Here is a 22,851-nt window from a genome sequence, read left to right as displayed (position 1 = left end):
ATCAGAAAAAGTATAGCTGACAGTCAAAGCCCAGCAATCTTGARATTTGTTTTAAACATTAAAAGATAAAACTGAGTGCCACGCTACCATTTAATGTCTGCTGACATTAAACAGTTTCTGATACTCTTTCTAGATAYCCATCCAGAAGGTTTCAGGCTCTGTTGAGTTCGGCCACTCCGAACAGCAATGGTAAAATGTTACGTTGAATGCAATATGCCAGTCACTCCTCCACGGAGGACATGTACCTGGATGYCTTCTGTCCTGAGGTAATACTTGTTTTCAGTAGCAGCTTTAGTAAGCTAGCAAACAGAAGCAGTAATTTATGTCTAAGCAAATTTCTCACGCTATTTTTCCATCTCCCATTGATCCTGTTCACTTCCAGGTTGTCTTTCTTCCACAAGCTTTCTACAGCCCACAGTMAATTCCAAGAGGCTGAACAACCTGTGAGAGTGTCTGCAAGGAAAGGGTTCACAGCAACAATCTGCGCCCATGCAGTGTCAAGGCTAAGGAAGCTGTGCGTTTTCTACACTGTGTGGCAGATTTATAGTAAGGATTTTCCCCTCCTGGATGCACTGTGGAACGTCTGGAACACCAAAGTACTAAGATTTKTATGATCAAATAAATTCTTGTCTATTGAAGCAAATAAATATATCTGTGATTTTTTTTTTTATTTTATCACTGTATTCCACATGAAGCCTTTGGCGTAACAGCATTTGCCAGTGGCTTGCCAGATTGCTTCTTCTCATGCATCTGCTGGTACTAAACACAGCTAGGATGTCATAGTATGATTCCCAAGATAGTAAGGTCCACAGCATTTATTTTCTCAGCTCAGGACACATCTCCAGTTTTTGATCAGCAGAATATCATGAAGAAGTCCAAGTTCCCCATGTTGCAATTCATTCTTCGTATCTTTAGTTTAAATCCCATTGGAGAAGTTCCAATCCTTGCCATTATTTCAYAATAACAAAACACCCCTAATTTTCCATACTAATCAGTGAATGAAATACTCTATAGATCAGTGTACTTCACTACTACAAGAAAATACCCACAGTATTTGATTAGGCTCAGAAATTAAAAGCAKTAGCTACAGTCATAGGAGATAGAATAAAAACTACAGAAAATATAATTTATTTTGCTTCATGGTAGGAGATAATCGCTAACTGGTTAAAAAAAAAATCCAAAACAAAAACCAAACTCAAAACTATTTCCTTTAGTATGTTATTGCATGATTTGTTCACTTTCAGCTCCAGACCACTGTTCTGTTCCACAAAACAAGGTATTTCTAGGACATACCAGATGACTGCCGGAAAAATGTCACTCCTTCAAGACGATGTGAATTAGGAGACAATCCTGTTTTCAAAGGGAGGCACCCAACACATGCAATAAATGCCATATAAAAAGAGGACATCATCAGTTTCATCAGCAAAAGTGAAATAACAAAGACTCTCTACTATGACATTAAGTAACTACATATTCATATTGTTCAATAAAACAATTCATACAGTTGAAACTCAAATATGTTTTGGCTTGTAAAACACTGATCCATTAACCTTAGCAATTTCAGCATGCACTCACTACCAAATTCAACTAAATTAGCATCCAAGGGAATATGTAAGAACACACTTCAGACAGACTAATGTATCAATGTATTACTGGTGACTACTAAAGTGAGTAACTGATGAATGTATTGAAGGATTTAAAAAGCACTAGTATATCCTAAGGAYAAACAGCAAAAAARGAAACTATGRCAGTCAGATGAAATGTAGTATGAATAAAAAAAGCATGACTATTAGAAAAACATTATAACCATAAGTGGAAAAGGCAAGACACATGCGTAACTGTCACTTGCACCTATTCATGACTAGTCCCAAGATGATCTGCTGGAAGCAGTCTGGACCAGTCTTTTATTTTATTTATTTTTTTAYTATTATTTTTTAAATAARCTCACCAGCAATTTCTCTCTTGTCCATAGACAAAAATGCAACCTCTCTCTTCAACAYAGTGTATCTAACACTATTTTTACACCTTGCTGACCATAAAGTTCTACTCCAATGTTCATAAAATATCCCAGGAGTAAATGCAGCAGAAAAAAACCCTCCATTGACAGCTTAGAAAGGAAATCTTTGTTTCCCAAGCAATCCACTGTTCTGAGGCTGATGCACATTTACTCCTTTACAAGTATCTTTCAACTTCTGCTAGTCTAAACGTACTTACAGAGCAGACAAACCATGGCTGGTTTAGATATAGGCACACACACAGATGGATGTGTATGCGTGTGCAGTTAAACTTCYTGCTTTACATGGAGTTGGCTGACAAGGCTAGATCACAGACTACGCTGCCTTCCCGAATGCCACCTCAGTTCACTGTAAGTATATATGTACACAATAATGCTTCACAAGAACCTTGTTAGAGAGGAGGCAAGAGACTATTGTCAGAAATTTACAGTGACAGCTATCAAGGTTTGTTCACAAGCTGCTTCATATTAAGACACATTTTACATTGTCAAGTAAGTTGCAGCTCAGATGTTGTAGCTAAAAGATAGAGCTCGTGTCCCTGGTGATTACCTATCCTCCTCATGAAGCTGCACATTGTTTACTGACTCTTTTCAGTTTTGTTGACACATTCAGCCCATTCTGTACCAAACTGTTCTTTCAAAGAAACAGTAGYTTTGGAGAAATTCTGGCAGCCAGAGAAATGGCCATAGCTCACTGATATGCAGAAACAAGCTTTATTTTCATGGTTTGTTYTGTGAAATGTAAGACACAGTACAAAGGAACTTAAAACTGTCAGGGACACAGGTATTCATCTGGAAATAGAGTCAGTAGCCATCAACTACTCTGTATGTTCAATTTAAAAGAGACACAGAAACAAGAAATAAAACAGCTGAAGGAACTCAAAATACAGGATTAAAATTGAGTTCCTAATCACTAACACCAGAATCCCCAAACTTAAAGACATGTAGTGTTATCCCCACGCAGTCAAAAATACAGATAAGCACCAGCTTAAGCAATAAGCAGATAAGCAATAAGCTTCCCATTCAGTCTTTTAAGACACAAGCSAGATGCAGAGAGGAGTGCTCCATACCTGAGCCTCCCCTTTACACTAACACAAACACACGAAAGAGATGAAAGCAGCATGCAAGACGGGAGTTATTTCTCAGTAACTAGACTCTAAATTCTCTCCATCAAGGTCAGCTCCTCCGCGTCTTTTGTGATAACAAAGAACTGGAGAGCTTTCGAGCTCTTCTGAAAGAAGTGCATGATATGTCAAGCCTAAGCACGTAAACAATGAAATCAAGAAGCTGCAGTAAATCTCCCCAAAGAATAATGAAAAGAAAGAAAAGATGGGGGAAAGGAGGAAGCAGAGGGAAGAGGAAGGAGATGGTAAAATGAGTGAGAAGTCACACTGATTGAAGAGTTAAGATTTAGTAGCTTTTGTTTTACACCACTGTGGGGGGAAAAATCATTTTTAAGAGCTCTAATGAAATTTGAAAGTTACCTTCAAAAAGTTATGCATATTTCAACAGAAATAAAAATCATTATGCATTCTCTCTAAAGAGGGTACAATCTCAAACTGTCAAAATTCTAAACTCTTCTACATATATTACAAATAAATGCCTTCTATAAAGAAACCTCTTTTCATTTTTCTTCTGAATTAGCTTAGTGGTCCATGGTATTACACTATCTTCGTCTAGCCTGTGAATAATGTGACAGGTAATTTTTATACTACTTCTTGCCTGTACTTAAGTTTGACTGAAGATACGGAAAACAATTTTTATGGCCTAGGTGTAAAAATAAATGTTCTGTAAGCCCTGCATAGCCAAACTTGGACAGCTACCATTAAATATTTCATACTAAATATGTATCCATCAATAAATAATAAAAAACAGACAGTACTTTCTTTTAATATTGTGCTCTAAATTGTTTTCTCATAACAAAATGATAATGCTAACATTGATGTAACCTGCTATGTTACTGCAAAAGGAATTTAAGAGTCTGTGTTATCTGACTACAGTCATGTAATGGGACACACAGAGAAGGCTGAATACTATGCAGATAACATAAAATTATCTAGCTATAATTTTAAAAATTGKATTCCTCATGAAACTGCAGACTGCTAGCACAAAAAAAGTGATAGTAACAGTCTCTTCCAGTCTTGAAAAAAGTTTAAAGTACTCCTGCACCAGCTTATGTTTGCAAATGACTGGAAGGTTTTCAAAATGCTGAACAGTCTAATGTCATTTAATTTATAATGCTCAACAATCACATCTCTAACTGAAACCATGCCAAATTCAGATTATATCTTCTCTTAYATTCAACCATTAGGCAGCCACAGCAAGGTAATTTATCTGAAAAAAGAGCAAACTACATTTTCAAGGTGGTCCACCAATAAGAGTAAAAATGTTAGGGAGATGATGCTTTTATAAAATGAAAAATAAAGCAAAATTTACAGAAATGGAGGGGAAAAATAAGAGAAACAGAAGAAAGTGGAAAGAGGAGGCATGGATAAACCAATAGTAAACTATTATGTCTAATACTATTCCTGACTGAGATGAGGACTGACAGACTTCTAGTCACGGGCTTCCAGGTAGCASAGAAGCTCAGACTCGGGCTCAGCATTCGCTCTCTTACTGGGCGCTCTCCGTGGTCACCCGGCTGAAAATGAACCATTAACTTGAATAGCCTGGAAAACTGCTTGCTTCTTGGCATGAYTCCTTCTGTAAGTAAAGAATCTGCAGTACTAGAAACAGCTGRTCAGTCTTGTGAATTAAATGATGACTTTCCCGTAATACATTGCAAATCAGAATGTGACCCTCACATAAAAAAGCTTTACTCTCACTACTAAAGCCAGTGCACCAGAGATCAGGAAAGAAAGGCTTCCTTCAGCAGCTACATAAGAATCCCTGGAAATTGAGTTAATATATATATATTTTTCCCCCCTAATTGAAGAAGTCTTTCAAGTTAACTTGTTACTGGCAGACTAAAATGCTGTGTTTTCTGCTAGTAAACAAACAAACTGCATTTTACTCAGTGCATTTCTATATTAGTGGCTGATGACTCAGAATGCACTTTACTAGCTTCCAGATCCGACCGCTGGTGTTTGCCGTGCAGATTTCCCCTCCCTGGGGCTGTGCTTCAGTGTATTGGGTAATTTCAAGTGAGACAGTTTTACTTACTCTTCTGGTGTGAATGTTTCCTCTTACAACTTTATTACCTCTTATTTACTCCTCAGGTTCCTGCCAATGAACAGTTTTTACAACCTTCTCTCTGAGGACTGGCATTATGCTTACTGTGTAGGAAATGCACTTTGAGAGCTGACCTGCAACTGCTGCTCTGCAGACAGACTATAGGCACAGATCTTAGACTAGTTTGCTGTAAAAACAAGGGTTTTTTGACTGTGGAATAGTTCCTACACRAAAAGCATTAGTTTTATGTGATACCGCATGCTGTTTAACAGATAGATAAAACAAACAACTCGTGTGCTTTCCAAAACAAAAGACCTTCCTGAGCAGGTCACAAAAGTGAAAGGGACAGTAAAGGAAAGCAACCTGGTAAAAGGATAGTCTACAGTAAGACTTCAAAATATCCAGTTTCTGAAATCTGTCTTCCCAAATCCAAATCTAGTTTTGCTGTAAAACTAACAAAAAGCAAAAATTACTTAAAAGCAACTGGTAAGAAAGACTTCCCAGCTCGTCTATCGTATAGTTTCTCTTCGCTGGGTTTAGAGATCCACACCAATGAATTACTAACCTGAAATAGTATCAAAAACACAGTTACCATGGAGATGAGGCATAGTTTAAAAAGCTCTATGGCTTGGAAACAAAAAAACAAAAAAACTCTCCCTACACTTCAAAAGAGTATTTTGAGTCACTAACAGAACCTTCAACAATGTTTAACAGTACAGCTGCAAACAGAATAATTTCTGTCTGCCTTAGAACAGTACTATTTCTACTTGATAGGAAGAACAGAATCCCCAAACTGTCCCCAGATTGCTTGTCTGATATAACATAGCAGACTACAGGAGACATGAGGCAATGCTTTAAGATGTTAATAAGTACTACAATAAATAACAAATAAAATAAAATCCAAAGAATCCAAATTTTATCACTTTTTTATATAAAGCTCATCTACTTGCCAACATAAGCTTACATATTTTGCTAACAGATCTATTTCTTACATAAAACAGGTATCATGAGGTCAAGACATTCTACAGTCTGAGAGGTGCAGTACACGACTTTCAAGACTGAAGATTACACCTATGGTAAATTTATTCCCAGGAAATAAATTTGCAAGTAGGATTAAAGCTAAATTTTCAATAGAAAATCAAATATACTGTATGAGAGTAAAAAAAATGAGAATTTTTTAAATTTAATCATATTTCTTAGTCATTCTAAGAGACAAAAATGTATAGCTATAAGGTTAACATCTTTCGTAGGATTGAAAAATAGCCAAGGGAACCTTCAGTGTTCATATTGCAAATGTTGCTGGGAAAGAGTTACTGTTTGGATATACCGAAGTTTGTACATTTTTTTCTTATGTCCTACAGATCCTGTATACACATATCTGTGTACCAAACAGCTGCATAGTGACAGCAGAAATGTGCACTGGACCACAAGCCCACCACAAACCCTGCTCTCATAGAGCTTCTGCCTTCCCCTTTTCTTTACAGTCTTGGCCCTGCATTTAATCTGAAACAAAATACTTTGCCTAATGCATGTAATAATGTAACAGTTTCCTAATTTATATAAATATTTACCAACATTTATCTTAATTTACACAATGACTTCTTCAGTATTTGGCATATTTCTGTACTTTTCGGCATTTGTGATATGGAAGCATATTAGCACACAGTGTCGTGAAGTGTTCCCACTCTACTACATAGTTTCAGCTTTCTTGCTAAACTTGGCAAGCTCTGCACATGGGAAGATACGCACAGAACAGCAGTAAGGGGAAAATGAAGTCAACACAGTTGCATTTATACGGAAACATACTATTTTTCATGACCACTCTAAGTAGCAAAGTTTCACTTGTAGATGATTAGCTGTGTTCAGTTTGATAAAAAGTGAACTGTCTGTCTTTCACACATCAATAGTACAGATCAACTTGGGGACACAAAATTTCCATTTAGAAGTTTAAAATAATTGTGTGATCATATTAATATGATAGAACATATTTATATTTATGTGCATATTTCAGAAACAGCTAGTCTTTCTGTCTTATAATTCAATTTTCAATGGATGCATAAGCGGAAGTCTAAAAGAAATAGCAGACTGTATTTTCTCTCAATTTAAGCCATTCTGTGGCTCTTGAAATAATTACTGCTAGGCTTCCCGATCTGCAGTTAAACTTAACTGAAGTTAAGTCAGAGCTGTTCAGGTACAAGTATAACCTACAGTAGTGAAGGACRAGAAAGGACAAAGTTTCCTAACAGCTTATTCTTATCTAATTCCAACCTGTTCTCCTTCTACTTATCTTATGGATAACAGACRGCAATGGCCTGAAAAACACAGTGTTTTGAAGACGCTCACTAAGCACACAGATCTTYACAACAGGCATACATAGTTGAGAGTCAGATTTGGCCCACAGTATACAGACATAACATTTATCATGAAGGTTGTCTTGCCTTGTCTTAACACACACAGAGAAAAAAAAAATCAAAATTAATTTTTCCTATGTGGGAAACAGCCTGGAAAGTTTGTTTAGATAATATATATCCTGTAATACCATCAATATATAACATTCTTAAAATACTCTCCTGCAATTTTTTATTTTTATTTGTTCTAAATATTTGCCTCTTTTTTTGAACACTGTATGCCTATAAAATGTAATGTACTAATGTAATTTTCAACTGTAACGTATTTGGTATGGAGGGATATAACCTGAGAAAATCTACTTCTATTTCTGCTATCCTCAGTTTGTCTGGGGTTTTGTTTGTTTGTTTGTCTGTTTGTAACTACCTCTGATGTTTTGACGTCTTCATAAGAAAACTGCATGGCTGGTACTCCCAGATGGTTGATGAAATAATCTGAATCCCCCTGTATCTGCACAGAACTCACATTAGATCCTGGACATTTTGTCTTGTCCACACAGCTGAAGCTCTGGCTCTGAAAAACAAACACAAATCAAAATTCTACTTACTTACAAGTAAATTCTACCAGCTCATGTCAATGTCTAACATTCACACAACTTTCTTAAGCCTGAAGCATTTTAAAACCAGGCCAGAGCTTACACTGGTGCTCACACGTGTCAGCCGATACATACTCACTTAAGAAGGAAGTAGGGCTATAAATCCTTCCTCTTCTACTGATACACATTACAGTCTTTGGAACATGACATAGCAGAGAATAAACAGTGTGCTSCAACATCTCTCAGTCTTTCAATGAACAATGAAGGTCATATTTAATTAAAATGGTAAGAAAGCACAGGAAGTGAATTTGCCTTTGGTAATCCTGTGAAATTACCCGTACCAAGCAGAAGATGGGAAGTCATCATGCTGCCTTTTCAGAGCATGCTCTGAGATCTTTAATGTCTACAAAGGAACCAATCCTTTACCCAGTTAATAGCATGCTCTCCAACAGCAAAAAGTTGAATCAGATCATTATATACAAAATACCACATTCCACGAAAAGCTGGCAATGTAAAGAACTCGCTGCAATTGCAGATTAAGGGTTAAGAGAAAAAAGGAATGAAAAGACTGAAAACACATAAATACACATTTTCTGGGTAATTGCTTAAAACAATTCTACCCATTGACATGTTTACATTTCTTTCACAGAGGTATTTAATGYTGAAATCTTAGCAACGCAACTGAAATAAATGTTGGATGAAAACTGGAAAATAACCCCAAGACTAGGTATGGGAGCCACATAATAACATAGCTTTCAAATACATCAGRATATTAAACATTTAAACAGTAGGCACAAAAGCTTTCCACACTTATTATAGAATACTTYGGTTTCTTTTGAAGACTCTTAAAAGGTTAAAGTACAAGAGATTATTTACATTAGGCTGGCAGCTTATATAGTATAACATGACTTCCTCAGACCCACCTACTAAATCACTAGCTTACTACAAGAGTAGTTTGAGGTTTGTCCTCCTCTAATACTCACATATACCAGATTTTACATATTAAAGTTCCTGGGTTCAGTATGAAAATGTTTAAAGAGTTACAGAGAGACAAATTTTGGTATTTTTCCATATATAAATTAGCATAATTATTATTTCACAGTTTCACTTCAGTGCTACAAAGCATGCAATTAAATACTACCCAGAATGAGTAAGGGCTCAGAGTAAGGGCTGCTATTTTAAAGCAGCTTCCAGAAATAGCTTCCGTTCTATGAGTATTTTTGAAATGCTACTCTCTCTTCTTTTATTATTATATGTTTCTCTTCCCACTATTCTTACACTCATGCAAGACACAGTGTGAAAATCCATCCAAAAAGACTGACCTGCACAGTCAAAGGAGAAACAAAATATCCCTTCTGTATATAGTCTACCACTTTGTGAATTGTACCCCTCTAAAAATATCAATAGAACAACRTAACTTTTAGCAGCCAAAATCCTGGCTTTGTATGCCATATTAAGGTATCACCAATACTAGATGTTACTTCTAAGTCACTGCTGKCAAAACATTCAGATAGAAGTATTTTTAACTTGATTTTTTAAGATTTTTTTAAATTTATTTTTTCTTAGACTTTTTTTTTAACAAGATTTTTAACTTGATGGCTTTTGCTCCTGTGCTTCCTTCAGCTCCCCCTTTACAGCCTTTAGAAGGAAGTTTTCAAACACATTGTGAAGGCAGGCAACAACATCCCAGTACGGCTGCCCAAGGACATGCAAATCCGCTCACTCTCTACTATTAGGGTATCAGCCAGACCCCGCACTAAATGTCTTGGGACAGGTGCTCTGTTTAATGTGTTCAGCTCTCTTGTGATTAACCAAAAAAGACAAAGCTCTGCTTTTCAACTAGCTGGGTTTCTTGCCAACATGCTGCAATACAAAGCAGTCTGTGTTTCGCTGTCCCTTCCAACGTCTTCACTCCGTGGGCTCCCTAAGACTGAACAGTTACTCTATCACACAGTCTTCAGTAACTTCGTATTTGAAAAACTGAAGCTACAGTAGAAATAGCAAAAGCCTGAAGTATACATCGTCTCAATGGATATTTTTAAATAACCACACTTTACCTTCTACAGTCCTTCAAAGGCAGAAAGACTTTACAGCACACTTTCATGCATAAAAACACGCATATAGTTTTACACACAGGCTTGTACAGAAGACTTCTACTTAAGTGGCTGCTCCTTTCAGGAACGTTAGGAAGTCTAAGTGTTGCAAAAATGTTGGCACTATACTACGATGTAGATCAGACTGTATCCTAACTTCCTTATACCAGCCAACGCATCTGAGTAAGTTGCATAAATAACGATGAGGAGTCTGTTCTTCCTTTAATGTTTAAAAGTACACTGAATGATGTGAAACACCTTTTAGTTTAAACAGGAAATCTCCGAAATACACAAAACCCAGAATTAGCTACCAAAGGAAATCACAGTGTTAAATGACAAATGCAATACAATTCAGTATCACAGACAAACAGGGCAGACAAGACACACTGATCCAAAAATAAGCTACATACTAYGTGGAAGAGTCCCCTCTTTCCAGAAGACCTGATCCCGGCTCTCATTAAACATGATGGCAGCAAAGTTCTTCAGGGTAATGCCACTGAGTAAAGTGTTCCTACTCAGATTACGAACTTATATAGCTTCCTAGACCGTCTATTCAGAATTCATTTTTTTTAAATTAATCATTAGAAGTGACACTTGGCATCACGGTAAGAACCAACATAAGCATAACAAATACCTCACAGATGTAAGAAAATGGAGCAGGAAAATGAATGCAATTGTTTTGATATCTAAATCCTCACACTTCTCAATCCATTACGTAAACATTAACTTTTCATTTAAGAATGCCTCAGAAGATTTGCTGTTTTCTATTTATTTATATCTAAAACTTGTTATGGGGCTTTCAGATAAGATATGGGGCTTTTCAGATACTTTTTTTAAGGTACTGTAAGCTGTCGACTGATGGACAGAGTGGACATAGCATTTATACGTGGAATTCCAGACTGCAGATGGTAAGAGGGTTTTCAGCAGTTGATGGAAAAACAAAAGAAAGYGACTATGGACCCTGTTCAGACTCCTGACACCTAATCCAGATGGAGGCAGGAACMACTAGAGCCCTTTCTAAAGAAGGAGGAGCAGACATATTACCTWTATGCTAATATAAAGTTATTTTCTCTATTTTTTTATTTTTAAAATTCTGAAAATTCTGCAACAGAATCTATTAAGTCCTTAATACCTCTTGAAAACTAGAAGATCTGTATTAGGTTGCGAAGGGTCTTAGTTTTTTAACATGTAGGTTGGAAAGTTAGCTCTCCTTTCAGATTTGACCACATTTTCACAGGACATTACATTAGGTAAATATTTGTCTAGTCCTTATAAATATCAGCTTTGCCTTCACTGGATCTTCCCCTCTTCGTCCCCAATCATTTATGATATACTGCAGGAAGGTAAGGTCCTATTTTCCTCATTCATTAATTTGCTAATGCATTCAAGTTACTTTACAAATCATTCTTTCTTTTCAGTTTTTTGCTGTTCAGGTTCCTGATTTTCATACTATTTCTAGATTTTATGATACACACRCATATGTTATATTGTGCAAACGATTTCTGAAATGGTACATTTGGAAGAATTCCCCCTCCCCCCAAGATCCTAGACATTTTATCCCACATCAGATATCAATTCTTTTTTTTTTAATCTTGTAAAAGTATCTGTTCTATTTCAGATTAACCATGTTAGTRTGACCGATATGTCACAGAGAGGATACTGTCTCAAACAGAAATAAGATATTACTCATTCCTTTTTTCACAGCTATCTTGAGTTTGATGTTTTCAGACACTTTAATTATAACATCATATACATCTTGGCAGTATTTAATTTCAGATAAAACTCAAATGTAGCACAAAGACAGCAGCTAAAAGGAAAGTTTCCCTTTACTTCAATAGCTTCTGGAGTAGATCTTAACGTGGACTCGTCTCTGAGACACTAATTAGGAACATAAGGGGGTTGCTTATACACTTGAGTGGCAATAATGGCATTCATGTTTGGGAAGAAACAAAATGTCACTGTCACTGCAAAGCAGAAAAGGAAAATAAGGTTTCACACAGTGAATAGCATTTCCCACAGTGAAGAATGTTTGAAACTTTTAATCTAATACGTGACAAGTCAACTGGTGGACCTGTACAGATCAAGTTCTATGGTATTTTACATTACTGCCATCTCACCTATAACCTGAAATTTGTTAGCTTAGTGTCAAGAACATAAAAAGCTGGATCATTATTGTCATCTTATTAAGGAGATTAATTTTACAATAAACTACCAAGGTTACAGAGCCAAAAAAGTTAATGAGCTTCCATGCAGGTTAACTACGAGAAGTAATGGAAATGTTATTTCTTCTACTGCAGAGATGCAGCTAAATAACAGTATTTTGACACTGTTCCTCTTTTTGTACTGCTTCTCAGAGAAAAAAATGATAATAGACTCTCTTATTTTTCAATATATGCCAACCTCCACTGTTGCTGTTAACACAGAGGAACGGAACAGAAAAGACATGCTCCTTTCTCAGAATTCCAACATTGCCCGTTAGCCAGCACTCTGTCCATTAGAAAATACTTCACTACACTCCATTTTAACTACTCATAAATAATCTTTTACTTTCTTTCCCTCAGTATAACATCAATAAAATAATTATGTATGAAATGTTACATATGAAATGTTAATCTTAGATTAAGAATACAATAACATGTGTGTGGATTTCTGTGTTTTAGATCACCATCCCTCATGGTAAAATATTCCTGTTTTTATGGCAGCAGTGTCCAAATCAATACTCACGGTATTTGAAGAGTTAAACTGCCTGTTCAGCTTCCACTGTCTGACACMTACGAATGCCTGATGATGATTAGTACTGGATGTATATTTCAAAAATAAATATTTAGTACTACACTGATACAGGAAATATTTTCACATGCAAAATACTGTTCTCTTCCAATTCATTTCATCATTAAGCAGACTCTAAAACATCAGCATTCTTCAAGCATTTTGCAGTGACTGTGAAGTTCATGCAGTGTGTTTTGCATTCATTAAACAATGAAATGCTTCCCAAAATTCATGGACTATATTAAGATAAAGAATAATAATGTCCTATAATTAATGAAACTCTTCCTCCAGTGAAATGTTACTAAAACTAAGGCAAGCTATTAACTTGATCAATGCAAGAAAGTTTGGAATAACAGCCCCATCATATAGCATGCTGTATACTCCACAAATAATAACAAATCAAAGCAACTAAGAACTGCTGTGATTTGTGTGTGTGAAGGAAGTGAGGATGGAGGGGGATGGAGAGTCTTGTTCATTGCAAAAAGTGGGGGAATCACAAAATGAAAAACTGTTTTGAAGACTAAAAAAAAAAAAAACAATAGACAAGGGAAAGTGAAAGATTACAGAGAAGTGGGAAGTGCCAAGAAGGTAAGTTAGAGGATCAGCAAAGGAAGCTTCTCTACTCTGCCTTTTTTCTYTTTTTTTTAAATATTTTTAACAGTATAAGAAAAAAAAAWCCAGCAAGTATTCCCTGAAATAAGAGGAAAAATGAGATACTCTTAGCATTTAAGTTAGCAGAACGATGGCAGCTACGGGAGGGATGGGAGACTGGACGGCAGTAACTAGATGGTGGAACACTTCAGGCTTAACTCAGTTGCCTCAATATAAGTATCCAGTGCCACTTGAAATGTCCTGGGACATTCACACAGGCTTAAAGCAAGACGTCTGAGAACCTCACATCCTACTAAGACAGCAGCTGCAAGAATGCAGCATGCCACATCTCAAACAAGATTGAACTTCTTCATTTATGCAACTGAATGGAGATACTTGATTATGCAGGTTGGACTGAAAATTTCCAGGCCTTTATGAACTCCTGTAAAAAGCACAGTGAAGAAGAGAGGGATACTTGCATAGTATTTTTGCAGCAAATTGTAATGACTCTTTGATTTAACTAGGGGACATATGTCTATGTATCTTTAAACTAGCAAGCTATAAACATTGTGATATTGTATAAAACTGTCAAGCTGCAAAGCAGTGTGTTAAATGCTGTTACATAATCATTCATTGTTCTGTGCTGATTTTGAGTCTACTGACAGGTCTCTTAAATAAATATTCAAAAATTAAATTCATAAGATTTCTCAGAGTATTTAGCATTAGGTATTTAAAATTTGTTCATCCTCCCAATTCATGGGGTTATTTCTTGTATTATTATTGTTTTGCAGCCAAAAGTAATACTAAATAAAGTCTAATACCAGCTTTATGGAATTAAATCCAGCAACTAGACACATGACTGAAACTACACTGGCAAATACCTGTTTATTACTCCACTAGATCATATGTTGATCTTCCTACACCAATGCAAATCTGTAGAAATGCAATTAAACATAGGACATAAAAACATTTTACAAGTTCTCCAATGACAAATAAACTTGTCAATCAGTATGTTAGAGCAATCTTGTATCGCTTTGGCTTGCTGCTCTCTCTGTAGTTTCTTCACTGACATATTCACTACTTCTTTGCTTAAAATGATGTCATTTACAAAAATAAAATCTTTATGATTTAATAATTTGCTTAATTTTAATTTTGACAGTCCACAGGAGTCTTTACTTTTATATATGCAAAATAATTTCTGAAATTCCCATTTCAGAAAAAAAAGTTTAATTGCTATGCATTACTTCACCAGGTACAGTGAGATCCTACTTAATGATCCTTTAAATGTTAGCTTTTATGTAGGTGAGAAAAAAATTAATTATCAGTGGCATGCTCTTTAACAACCAACTCTTTGCTGTAGAGCAAACAAACTATACCTCTTCAGCTGGTTAATCTTAGAGTAAAATACACAAAACAGCACTACTGACATCACTGATTGCTGCTCAGGTTGGTCTCCCCCGTGCCAGTCATTTAGACTGGAAGAAACTAACACATCGCTTGACAGAAATCAAGCAGCGATTCATGTCAATGCAAGGACGCACTCGATATTCATAATCAAGTAATCTTACTTCTCTGGAGATGATTTTGTTTTTCAATATCATGTCGTAAGACTCATATTACAAATCTGAGAAAATGAAGAGTACTATATGGACCATAAAATACATTTAATTTGTACAAACTATTAAAAAAAAAAAAAAAAAAAAAAGATGTTGGGCTCTTCTACAGTTGAACTTCCACCCGGAGACACCTACCCTTAAGTCATTAAGTTCGGGTCACCATCCTTCTTTAACGTGGCTCCAGCTGACCTTAGCTGCTTGTGAAGTTGATTAACACATTTAACAGTTTTCAACAGGACAAATAAAGAATGACCTATTATCTTTATAAATTATCACTGATAACAGCTTCGGAAATACAGCAGAGATGCTTTTTCTTTACGAATAATTTTGCTCTATTTCTTGAGCTGAATAACCATCTGTGTTATTAACTGGTGYAAGACAAACACACTTGAGAAGCAGAAGCCTCAGCTTAAGACCATCTAGACAAAATGAAATTATCTAAACAAAGAGTTGCAGAATCTGTTGTTGAATCAACAAATGCAACAAAAGACCCCAGGTAGACTAGATTAGACAACAGAAGTCCTGTATCTCTCCGACACACTTCTCAAAACTAAATTAATACGAAAACCTATAGATGTATATTTATTACAAGCATAGAGAGTAATAGTTTAAAGATAGTAATTTCTATGCATGTGCATGCCTTTTATATCTATTTTGGAAGTGACTGCAGATCAGAAAATATTTAGAATCCAGTTTCACAGTCAGATTTGTTTTGCTAATGCCATACAAGATACTGCACTACAACCGAACAGTTTCACCAAATAATACTTATTCTATTTGTCAGCACATTTCAGTCAACAATCATGTAACAAATGTATGGACACTGAAAAAAAGATCACTTTTTAGACTGACTAAGTGTTCAGAGTAAGATAAATATGATTAGAACCACACAAACAAATTTTCTGTGGCAGAGTGATTAAAGACTGATGCTTTTAATTAAGTTTACATTTAGAATAAAAAGTTTAATAAACAAGGGAATAAAATGTTGGATCCTTATTGTCTCCACAATTGTGTAATTCCAGTTCATGAATATTTTAATTTAAATATTATGAAGTGTCATTATAAATATTCTAATATTTATATCTGAATACTATTACTTTACTTTTAAGGGCAACACAAAGACTCCTAATGAAACTGTTCTCTAGCACTACAAAAGCAGTCACACAAAAGATGCATTTAATTCTGAGAAARCTCCCTAGATTTGCTTCTTTGCTATTTTCAAGTAAAATGAGACATTTGTCCATTTCCCATCCATGTGTGCATGCACACACACGTACACACATTTTATTGAACAGCACATCTGTCACCAGCGAATAAGAATTCTTGCAAGAACAACTAATACTCATTTAAGGACACCAGAGACAGGAAGTATCTCTGTGGAGTTTAGCACCATCTTCAATTCCTCTGATAYCCATCACGATTTAGGAGATTCTCAAGTAGATCACTACAGGTGCCAGGGGATTTCCATTAGTCCATTTGAAATCCCCCAATGTACTCCGTATTTTCTCATGTGAAAGCACTGCATCTTGAAATTCCAAGAGAATTATTCTTTTAGCCTGTGTGGGAAGAATACTGTATTTTCACAAGTGTTAACTGCTACTCTGAGAAGCTTTAAAAGAAACGTTCTTTAAAAATGTATACCGGTACCCTGCATCAAGGAAAAGACCTTTTCCACACAGGCAGGCCAAGTAAATTGAAAACTGTGAAAACTGCAATGCTTAGGAAAGGTCAGATCAAACTGAGATTAACCAAGACCTAGTTCTGGTACTTTTATCAGATTTCCATTGAACCAAGGAACATTACGTTTAACTAAGCAACTTGAAGTGCTACTACATAAAACTCCAGTTTCACATTTCAAAAAAATTTCAAACAATTTTACTCCTTTAATGGTGATTTCCTAAYAAAATTGGGAGACTATAACATCAGTGGTTATAAAGTAATGCAGAGGAAAGCTATATGTTTGGTGTACTMCTTTACAAATTAGTATTATTTTTGATTTAATTTACAATCATGAAACATCAGATAAGCATGAGCCTGCATTGATTGTTCAGGGCTTTCTTTTCTATTAAGGTGCATTTGCTTGTTTTAAAACACTGTCTTATTTTAAGAAAAAGATCAACCACCAGTGCAAGATCTTCGTAATTATGGAACGACATAGGATTGAATCACATTCGAGATGCAAAATTTACTTCAAATTTGTGATAAAAACAAAAATCAGGCTAAAAAAATATACAGTGTGTATTTAATATTCTCTGCTGGACTTTTTCTTCATCTGTTTCTACTCAGTCTTTCTCTGAATCTTGATGCTTGTAACTGATACTGAATTACATTTATCTTTCCTACACCTAGACTGAAGTCACATGCCACCCTAACGCAGATACACCTACTGCTAACTCCTAGAACAAACTGCTGGGAATTTTCATGGCTTTTACAAGCAAGGTAAAAATCAAGCCAGTATGATCCCATTTGATAAGAAAATTTCAGTGCAGTAGAATATTTAAAGCTAAAATTGCATAGTACAAATTACGTAAGTGGCAAGACTTACTAAGAATGTTCTGAATATCTCAGTACTTGAAAAATATAGAGATTACAAGGTTTAACAAAAGTAATTAAGAAATTACAGAAAATAGCTGTTAGCTGTGTTTCTCCAAAGCATCATTTTGCCCCAGATTCCTGGATGTATCAACCACAACAATCTACCAAGTACTGCATCTAAACCTCTCCCACATTCTGCTTTCAACACAGATAAAAACCAGGCTCTCCAGCATCTAAGGTAAAGTAACTTTAATGACTTATTTTCCATGGCGACAGGCTCAGCTTGAATGTTTAATATACTACTACTGTTAAAGATAAAATTCAGAAAGCAGTTTACGACCACAGTGCGTTATGACAAACACCTGGCAAAAAATTTATTTTAAGAGATGAAAACCATCTCTACCCCAGCTCTGAATACACTGAACACATAGGGGGTTGTTTTTTCTCTATATAGTTTATATTTTCAATCTACTTTTTAATCCAAAATATTTTTCAGTAGKGTATGTTTGTATTTAGAATTAAAGGATACACTCAAACTCTTTTCTGATTACTTAAAATGTTTAATAGTAGCACATTCCTGGACTTAATGGTTCTCAATTTAACACCTGTCAAATGGTACTTTTAAATAATTCACACCAGTGGGATTATAGTCTCTCTTCCCCATCCACTCACCAACACTACAGTTGTCTATAACCATTCTAATAATCTTCCCCAAAATTACCAGTATCCACATGTTACTCTTCTTTCTGAGTTGGCTGGTCTACAATATTTCTGCCAGAAAACTGCTCGAACTCGCCAGAAGAACACTTGCTACCAGTGGTGCAAATCAGTACACCAAAGGCATCCTGCTGAGCCGTACCATAAAGCTGACCTAGGAAGTCCAACGTGTCAGATCCCCAGTGAAAATCAATCTATGTCTGCCTATTCCTTTATTTAGGAATTTACAGTGAATTATCTCTCCACCACAGACTCTCAAACAGTTAGCCAAAACAGTACCACAGTGTTGTGCTCTCTTTACTGGACTCAAAAACCCCCCCTCTGTTACAAGCGATTACATTTTGAATGTTGTTTGAAACAGCAGAAGGTATTATTCTCAGAGCAGAAAATCTGACTAGCCACAGTTCACTTTGYGACATGCTCCACATAGAAGGATGACTAAAAAGTTCTAGCGTTCCCTCTCAAGCCCCCAAACAACTTTGGTCATCTCAGTGACATTTTTTGCACTGTAAATTAACGTAGCCTCCGAGACTTCAATACACTAATGCTGATTTATGGTAACCAARATCCACATGCCTATCCTCGCTTCTTTTAAGCTTTTCATTTGATTCATATGCTCTGGTTTGTTATTATAATCGAAGACTTGAGCAAGGTCAATTACAACATACATAAAGGAATAATTTTTTTGGAACAAATCACTGAAAATCACATGTAATACTGTGGAGGAACTTTCTTGCCATGGTGTTGAATTATTGCAGCTCTCTCCTGATGGTACAACCCTGGAATAAAGCCAAAGTAATTTACTGCTTTACCTTGCCCTAAGACCTCTGGTCTGGCATTTGAATTCTTGATAGCAACTAAGCATGAACAAAATATAATTATTTTTCCGCAGTTAGAACTTACGATTATTTTTCAGCATTTGAAAAGGAAATTCACACCTATTAGTCCACACAAAACATAAAAGTCAATATGCCACCATCATATTTTTTTATACAAACCTCTCTTGGACTTTACAGAAAGAGTAAATGGAATAATAAACAGTATTTGCACTTAAAATGTGAAGTTATCCATATTAACTGCATTTTTCAGAAAGATAACCATAAAACACACTTAAGTGTGGCAGATGGCACCACAAATACTGTTCTCTGGCTCCACTGTGAGACAAATTAAATATCCAAAAGATGCTATACAATTTCATTTTCTACAGCAGTAGACTTTGGGACAAACAGACTGCTGTAAACCTTCACTTACAGGGTGTAATGTTCTAACACTTTCCCTGACTAGATTCTTCCAGCTCTATCTACTTATGCTATGAAAAAGTATTGCCTGGATCGCCTCTATGCTAGACAGAAATAATTTTTTATTTCAGGAGCAGTAAAGCAGAAGAAAAATGCTAGAGCAGGAAAGTATTACTGCCACTACAACCAAATGTCCTTTTCTTTCTGGTTAACAATAGAAATTTATTTAGCTTCAATTTCAAGAGCTGTGAAATACTACTAAGGCTCAAGAAAACAAGTTCAACTAATTGGATAAAATGTAGTTTTAGTCAGACACAAGAAACTGATCTATCTGGTCCAGGTAACTCTGTAAAGATGATGATGAACAGAACACATACAGCAAACTATTCCCCAAAGCTCGTCACAGATTGATGTTTCCTTTTGCACCCTGAAAAATTAAGACTATTATCTGGGCTATCTCCAAAACCTATCTATAGTAATTAACAGGAATATTCTGATTTCTCTTTAACATCAAGCACTAAAGGACTGAAAACAAGGTTGAATTTTGTTAAGAGAACGTGGAGTTTATTTTTTACCAGCTTCCATGGATACAACACTGCTATAATTGCATATGCAAATAATTTCATGGATATGAACTGTTCCCTAAGCTCAAGAGTGTTATTCACAAAGTCAAGCAGATGCACATGCATTTTCAAAATAGAGGTGACAGACTGTCACGACATGATTTATACTGTACTGGTTGTTGATACTTAAGTGACAATAACCATGGTCCTACTATATATGGACATAACCAGATTTATTCGTATCTTTTCTGCAATGGTTTAAGATTTGTGGGTTTGAAGCGAAACCCRAACATTGTATCATTTACTTGAAAGTTTTCCTTTCAAAAAATAAAAATGAATATTCTTTTACCGAGATCAGCTGTTTTCATGGGTCTACAAAACCTTACAGAAAAAAGCCCATCTTTATCTAAAGAAACTGAGTTGGATGAATACTCCATAATTTAAAATGTAATTTATTGTGATATTTMATTCTCCTCTCTCTTAAAATGGTGCACGTCAGTTCACATTTGAGTCTGTATGGTTTTAGTTTCCAGTTTTCGATTCTTACGCTATTCTTTATGCCACACCATTCAAGTATTTTAAGAGTAGTCATTTTCTATCAGATAAGTAATGAAAGTGCTGATTAGTACTGAATCTAGTGCTGCTGCCTGAAAAATGCTGGTAGAAGAAAATCTATTCAGTGATGATCTCCATTAACAGGTAATATCTGTTGAAGATCTATCAGTTAACTTGTGTAAATTTGGAATCCATGTTATTAACTAGTATCCTAAAGTGCTGGCTTTATTCTGCATTCCTTAAAGTACCATAAAAAATGCTCCATAAAACTCTGTGCAGTTACCTTTATAGAGTAAATATATAATTCCTATGGCAGATGAAAAAGTTTCATGACAAGGCAATGTGTTCTCTGTGAAAAAAATGACAGGCATTAATTGCCTTCCTTCTTTCACATTACATTCAAATCAATTATCACTCTATTTTAGCTTGGGTTATTATCAAAATTAATCAATCAATAAAGGTCTTTGCACTTCTTTTTAATGCTGATGCAGCACTAACTTTTCTAGCTCTGAAACACGCTCAGTTTCCRTATTTCAGGTCACATAGCTCATTTAGCCAACAGTTCGTTTCCTGTATTTTGGGCTCCATGGGCTTACAGGATCATGAGACCCTAGAGAACAACTACTTCACCCTCCTCTTCAATTCCCCCACAGGATGGCATAGCTGTTTAATAATGTCTGTAATTCCACACGTTATCTATTTGGTTTCAAATATAAAAGTAAGTGAAGTTTTATCTTCAGACTGCTTTACAATATTCTGGTTACATCCTGTGCCTCTGCTTTAGACAACACAGTCACATTTTGCCTTAGGACATGAAACGATCGCTCCGTCCTTGCTTCACACTGCAAGTATGCCCTACAATTACTCTCCCTTAAGCCTCTAAGTTTAAATTCACACTGTATTTTAGCAGAAAATAACAACTACTACCCTTAAGTATGATGAAAAACTTGCTATTCAAATCACAGACTTTGCAAAAACTTAAAAACGCAATGTTCACATAGGAAGATCAAGGTTCAACAAAATGATGTTTAATGACTTCTCCTCTATAAGTTTTTATGATTCCCTATTAGTTAATCTGAGAATGCTACCGATGCAATAAAAACTAATTCAAAATTCAGTTGGTCCTTTAGAGAGACTGCACTGTTTTAGAATTACGTTCATCTGAGAATGTCATTTTAGGATGCAAAAAACAGAGCAAAAGATTCTTACCAGAGTTAACATCGAACAAAATCAAGAGTTTCTAGGACCCCTTTCTTCTTGAATGCCTATGAATGAGCTCCAATTAAAAAAAAAAAAAAAAATCAGCTGTTAATTTACACAGAGTACTTCCTAGTTCTAACCAAGAACCACTACCTCATTATTGTATTTAGTTAGGAACTATTTTATCAAGTCAATCTGGTATTAATTATAGTTCACTAAAACATAACTCATAATGAAGTTCTATCTACAAACACTTTAAAATAAATTTAAAAGCATATTGTGCAGCTAAACTTCATGCAAACAAGTAAACAGTAACTGGCTCAATCTGTCTAGTGGAAATTTCTGTTTTCAAAAGATGCAAAAAGTACTAGCTCAGTACATGATATATACCACTACTTAAACTACTGGGCTAATATACACACAGGTGGAAGCAAATTCTATGCAAGAGTCATTCAGAAGATTATATAAAGACTAATCAACATATACACGACTTTTCAACAGCAAGTTATTATACTTCTATACTTAAATCAGATTGAATAGTCAATAAATTTTAGAATTTGTCTCAATTTTGAAATGTTTCTGAGTACAGTAACCTTTTCCACAGCTTATCTATTATGAAAAATACCTGCTAAAACAATTCTGTGGATATTTAAGTGCAGTGAACCTCAAGCAAGAGAAAGTGGCAAGCTACATAAATTAACTCTCCTTATATAACTTCATGTTATATGATTATTAAATTAGATGTCCATACAAAATACAAGAGAGAGTATGTATATTACTGTGTGAAAGATTTCCATCCACTTCATACCAAGATGGAAATCTTGGAATATTAATCTCAGAAAAACGCT

General features: G+C 35.4%; 1 protein-coding gene across 1 annotated transcript in view; it reads right to left on the bottom strand.

Moving 5' to 3' along the window:
- The window catches only part of NAALADL2 (N-acetylated alpha-linked acidic dipeptidase like 2), a 217,548-nt gene that overhangs the window by 93,029 nt on the left and 101,668 nt on the right, over nt 1–22,851 (bottom strand). Inside the window, exon 8 of the mRNA XM_085301193.1 lies at nt 7,958–8,104. Coding sequence (XP_085157319.1) covers nt 7,958–8,104 — 147 coding nt within the window. The remainder of the gene's footprint in view (nt 1–7,957; nt 8,105–22,851) is intronic.

The sequence above is a fragment of the Rhea americana genome, unplaced genomic scaffold (genome assembly GCF_003343005.1).
Source record: "Rhea americana isolate MKP2758 unplaced genomic scaffold, rheAme1 scaffold_174, whole genome shotgun sequence".
Taxonomy (NCBI): Eukaryota; Metazoa; Chordata; class Aves; order Rheiformes; family Rheidae; genus Rhea; species Rhea americana.
This window is presented reverse-complemented; position numbering and strand designations above follow the sequence as displayed.